General features: G+C 42.4%; 2 protein-coding genes across 2 annotated transcripts; both read left to right on the top strand.

The window, feature by feature from the left end:
- The first annotated feature begins 3,420 nt into the window (after positions 1-3,420).
- Positions 3,421-4,579, top strand: LOC139893377 (uncharacterized). The gene is made up of 3 exons (XM_071876537.1): positions 3,421-3,946; positions 4,057-4,168; positions 4,291-4,579. The coding sequence occupies exons 1-3, from the start codon at positions 3,421-3,423 to the stop codon at positions 4,577-4,579; spliced, it is 927 nt and encodes a 308-aa protein (XP_071732638.1).
- A 173-nt stretch (positions 4,580-4,752) lies between these two features.
- LOC139893367 (uncharacterized) lies at positions 4,753-5,597 on the top strand. The gene is made up of 2 exons (XM_071876528.1): positions 4,753-5,115; positions 5,226-5,597. Exons 1-2 carry the CDS (start codon positions 4,753-4,755, stop codon positions 5,595-5,597), a joined length of 735 nt encoding a protein of 244 aa, XP_071732629.1.
- The last annotated feature ends 343 nt before the right edge of the window (positions 5,598-5,940 follow it).

The raw sequence follows: 5,940 nt of genomic DNA, 5'->3' as shown, positions 1-5,940 counted from the left end.
GTCTACCCTTTCTCCTTACTCCTTCAACCGTAAGTGTCTCGACCCTCCTAACAGGAGTGGTAAGGGGTCGCCTCATCACATACCCAAACCATCTTAGACGTTCTTCTCTTAGCTTATCGATGATGCTTCTAACTTCCAGGTTCTCCCTAAAAATACTATTTGGAATCATATCCAACATGGTCTTACCGCACGTCCACCCAAGCATCCTCATCACGGCCACCTCCATCCTTCTCTCTTATTCCTTCATCATTGGGCAACACTCTGATCCGTACAACATGGCAGGTCTAATTTTCACCTTGAAGAATTTTCCTTTCAGCTTAAAGGAGATCTTCTTGCCGCACAAAACTTCTGTCGTAGCTCTCCACTTCAACCAATCTACCTTAATACGATGCAACACGTCCTCATCTATCCTCCCTGATGCGTTGAGCACTGACCCTAGGTATCTATATGAAGTTTGTGGATGCAAGACCTGGTCTCTAATGTATATGCTCACTTTATCATCTTGTTCCCTATCATTCCTTTCAAAATAACATCTAAGATATTCTGTCTTTTATCTACTAATTCGAAGACCATTTCTTTCTAAGGCCACCTTCCATTTCTCTAGTCTTCTATTAAGCTTCTATGTAGATTTCGAAACAAGCACAATATCATCAGCAAAAATCAAACACCAAGGAATACACTCTTGTATCCCTCGAGACAACTCGTCAAGGATCATAGCGAAAAGAAAAGGGCTAAGGGCCGATTCCTGATGCAGTCTTATGATACGCGTACCTACGCGCATGGCGCTTGTGCGTATCATGTGCGGGATGCACGTCTTGAATGACTAAACTGTGTCTGATTATGAGGCGCGCGAACAGTCTTTGCTTGGCACGCACGAAAGCAATGCGATACAATATTGTCCTTAAATAAACGTAATCCTTTTCTAACTATAACTTCGTTATTTATGAACGTTATTCGGAAGGATCTACAAACTAATTAATAGGTAATCTAGGGTTAGGGTTTCATTATGAATAGAACCCTAAGCTCCTTCATTCCACAACAACGTTCTTCTGTATTACTCGATTACTGATTACATCTAGAAAATGATCTTATGGTAACAGGTATGTTCTTTGAACATAAAACCTATGCACCCACCTTTAGTGGCCATTGTTGCGGCAGTTGCCATTAATGGTGGACTATGCTTTGATCACCCTCTTGAAGATCAGCATCTCTATCAGGGTTATTCACGGTAAACCGGTCCAAAGATCAAAACTATGAATGCCCTTAAACACTCCTACTTGCACTCAACATTAATCTAGTTCTTTGAGCAGATTTATGTTCAATCAAATGCACCATCCGTGGGACCATAACTAGAATTGCATGAGAAATTTTGTATGTTACGAATGATTAACTATCAAGCTTTTAATCTTTTTATGGTTGTTCTTGTGTAACATGTAGCAATGGAAAAATCTGGTTACAATCAATCATCTCGTTCTCAAGGTTCTGACCTTACGGGATCGAAACAAGCAAACCAGGACAAGACCCCTGTCACAAGCAAGACTCCCAGCAATGGAGCAGGAAAGCTCCCTGAAAAATCAACAACTTCGTCAGCTACGATTCCTCCGGTGTCTCAACCAGTTGCGTCACAGAACACCGGCAAGTATTGGGCACTGGTTGATGAAGATGGTGAGGACGACGATTATGATTATGAGGAAGAAACCCCTGTTACTACAGTGGGGTCCATTCTTATATACCCCATGCTAAAGTCAACAGTACATACTATGCATGTAATGCCGCCCACAAGCGCATGTGAGTATCTAGCGGGACAAAATATCGATGTCGGTTGTCCTACCGACGATCGTACTCCCTTGGATAACGTGCGTAGAAAGTGCAGATCTTCACCTATTCATAGGTTATCATCTTTGTTTTCCCCAAGTACGTCTTCAGGGTGCACTACCGATTCTGCGAGGTAGAGCAAGAAAAAGAATCAAGAAGATTTATTGGCTATATTGGCTCAAGCTGCGCCAGACAAGTATACGCAGGCGTTCACGGTACCAGACAGGGGAGAAGAAGTATTGGATAACTTCTATGCATGAATAATGGGTCAGAAGGTGAAACCTTTTATGAAGGTCGCACCGGCTAATGAAAAGTTCGCACCCCATAATGGGCACGACAGATCCGGACGAGTTTTTACAAAGGTATGAAGGAACTGCGCGCGTTCAGGCCTGGAATGATGAAACCAAGTGCCTTGAATTTCAAACTCTACTGCATGGGGTTGTGATAGAATGGTTTAGTAATTTACCATTGCCGCTCGTTACCACCTATAGCGATCTTCAGGCACATTTCTTGCTGAACTTTCGCAACATGCGCACGTGGAAAAAAATTGCATGTCGAATGTCACTACATCATGCAGGGGTCAATAGAGTCCCTTGGGTAATATATAGACCGATATACCAAGGAAGTCGCAAAGATATCTGGATTCCCCGAAATCCAAAAAGTATCTGTTTTTATACACAGGCTATTTAATGATCGATATCTCGCCCTATGGCAACACCTTCGCATGAAGGTCCCCGATACTCTAGTAGAAGCCATCAAAGAAGCGCACGAGCATATGTGTGCGAGAGAAGACACTACGCGTAATGGTGGCAAACATTCTGATAATAGAGATTACAAGGATGACGGTTCTTATCGCGGACAATCCGGCGGATCAAAGTGCAAAGGTGACAGTTATGGTCAGGGCTCTGCGTCATCAAAGTACAATAACAAGTTTCGAAAGTCAAGCAATTCTGATCAAGGGAAGGGTCACTTCTCAAGCAAGAATTTCGCGATTATGCGGGAATTGAATAAAACACTAAAGGAATTCCTAGCCACGGAACCAATTGTTTGACATTTGTGGCGCCTGCCAAAATGTCAGATTATGCTAGGAGGGACAAGTCAAAATTTTGTGAGTTCGATGATGACTATGGACATGAAATCAATCGTTTCAAATCTTTTATTAAAAAAGTTATCGAATGCTTAAGAAGAGGTGAGCTTAATCACCTAAAACCAGTCAAAAAACAAGGCGCTTTGTCGCAGAACAACACGTCAGAAAACAATACGCCAAATCAAAAGAAATGTAATGACAAGAACTCTGATAAAATGATAAATATGGTGCTTGCATGGCATTCTGGCAAGAGACGTAAAGCAGAGCAGTTGTAGGAATGGGAGGCGGAAGCTATCACTTTCCCTCCAATGCAAACAATCAATCCTTCGCATGCTCCCATCATTATCAAAGGTCGCATTACCGATTACGGATAAAATGTAAGGTGATTGAACATCGACACATGAAGTAACATTGATGTTATGTACGATCATTGCTTTAGGCAACTCCCCACGGCGATCAAATCTAAAATAGGCGCGCCCACGACCGTTCTATTTAGGTTTTCCGGTGAATCAGCATGGATGTTGAGATGCATCGAGCTTGAATTAGAGTTGGTCGATGATGATGATTCAACTTGCACACGAACTGTCCCCATCGAATTCTGTGTGGTCCATTTTTATTCATGCTATAATGCATTCCTTGGGCTAGTAACTTTGCAGAAATTTGGTGCCGATCCCTCTACAGTTCACAATATGATTAAGTTTCCTACTTACCAAGGTATTGCTACCATCCGGACGGAGTCTAGAAGGGTAATATGTGCCTCGGTAACTCCACCTGAACCACTACCAATGATTGATGAGCAAGTACGAAGTAGTTCCATTCTCGTTAATCTAAAGTATCCGGACAAGAGCATTCAAATTGGGGGCAACCTCTCTAACGAAATCAAAATTCAGCTGCTCGACACACTTGTAGCTAACATGGATGTTTTTGCATGGTGCGAACGTGATATGACTAGGGTTCCGCGAAGTATCGCCGAGCACAAGCTAAACGCGAATCCAAACTTGACTCTAGTGCGCCAGAAGAAGCGGCCAATGGCTTCTAAAAGAAGTGAGTGGTTAAGGTTGGAAGTGGATGAACTGCTTCATGCGAACATATTAAGGGAAGTGCGGTATCAAAATTGGGTAGAAAATCCCGTTTTGGTTATAAAAAAAAAGCAGATGGCTCATGGCGCATGTGTGTCGATTTCAAGGACATCAACAAGGCGTGCCCCAAGGATAACTATCATGTACCTGAAATCGACTGGAAAGTTGAGTCTCTTTCTGGTTTCAGGTTCAAGTGAATTTTGGATGCATATAAGGGGTACCACCAGATTCAGATAGCAAAACTGATGAAGACAAAACCGCATTCCACACCGACCAAGGCATCTATTGTTATAAGAAACTTCCTTTCAGGTTGAAAAATGTGCGGGCAACATATCAGAGAGTACTGGATGTGGCATTCAAGGATCAAATCGGAAGAAATCTTGAAGCTTATATAGATGATTTGGTCATCAAGAGCAACACAGAGGTACAGTTGTTATCCGATATCTTGGAGACGTTCAACTCTCTGTGGAAAATCAATATGAAACTTAATCCTACGAAGTGCAGCTTTAGGGATGAAGAAGGCACGTTCTTGGAGCATATATTTACGCCAAGAGGAATCAAGGCTAATCCAAGAAGATCAAAGATGTGCAACGAATGAACTCCCCAAAATCAAGAAAAGAGTTTCAAAGTTTGACAGGAAAGTTGGCCGCACTAACAAGGTTCTTGTCAAATGCTGCGGAGCGATCATTACCATTCTTCGAGACTCTAAAGAATTCATTAAAAAATTCGGACTTCAAGTGGACTGAGGAGGCATAAAAGGCTTTCTTCAAGATGAAGACGCTTCTAAGGGAGCTGCCTACTTTGACTGAGCCCACAGAAGGAGAGACTTTGATGATGTATCTTGCGAATTCAAAGGAATCTATTAGTTCCATTCTTTTCGTAGATAGGGGGCAGGTATGTCTCATATTAAGGCTTGAAATAGGTACTGAATGTAATATTTATTATGCGTTTCCCACTATTTTGGTGCATGTACAAATTCCTATGTATTTTGTCAGCAAAGCATTTAGTGGCAGCGAGGTCAATTACCCACCTATTGAAAAAATGGTATGTGCACTGGTACACATAGATCGGCGGATGCACAGGTACTTCCAGGCGCATCCAATAATGGTGTTGACTGACCAGCTGATAAGACAGGTATAAGCCACGACACACGCATCTTGATTTCTTATTTACACAAACTTATAAGACGTTAAATACGCGCTTGAGTTCACTATGGTTTGTTGATAAGTAACATTCAATAACAGGTGTTGTACAAGCTTAAGCTTTTTGTTCGATTGGCTAAGTGGGCCATAGAATTGGGAGAGCATGAAATCAATTACTCCCGGCGTACGGCGGTGAAAGGTCAGATACTTGCGGATTACTTGGCTGAAACTACAGGAGAAGTAGAGATACTCGCGAAAAGTACCACAATAGGTCACTACGAAAATCTGGTCTGTAAAATGTATACAGATGGTTCTTGTCGACCTGAATGCGTGGGCGCCGGATTGGTCCTCACAAGTCCTGATGGAGAGGAGCACACTTATGCGTTCCGATTCACATTCACTGTGACTAACAATGAATCTGAGTATGACGCATTACTGTCTGGGATGCGTATAGCGCAACAACTTGGAATATAATACTTGGACGCGTATGTGGACTCACAGTTGGTCGCCAACCAGGTCAATTTGTCGTTTAAGGCACACAATGTCTCTATGCAACGATACTTCGAACTGGTGCACGAATTAGCAAATGAATTCGATGTTTTTCAACTGACGCAGGTACCCAAGGGGCAGAACAAGAAAGCAGACACACTCAATAAATTGGCCGCCTTGGCCTTCGATCATCTGTATAAAACGTATGGGTTGAAGTGCTAACAGAAAAATTAATTAATGAGAAATTAACCGTTGTGCCCATCGAGGAGGAAAACCCAAATTGGATGACACCATTGGTGAAATTCTTAACTGAGGGTGGGCTTCCAGC

This window comes from Rutidosis leptorrhynchoides, chromosome 1 (genome assembly GCF_046630445.1).
Source record: "Rutidosis leptorrhynchoides isolate AG116_Rl617_1_P2 chromosome 1, CSIRO_AGI_Rlap_v1, whole genome shotgun sequence".
Taxonomy (NCBI): domain Eukaryota; kingdom Viridiplantae; phylum Streptophyta; class Magnoliopsida; order Asterales; family Asteraceae; genus Rutidosis; species Rutidosis leptorrhynchoides.
The sequence above is the reverse complement of the archived record's forward strand: the minus strand, read 5'-3'. Positions and strand labels throughout refer to the sequence as shown.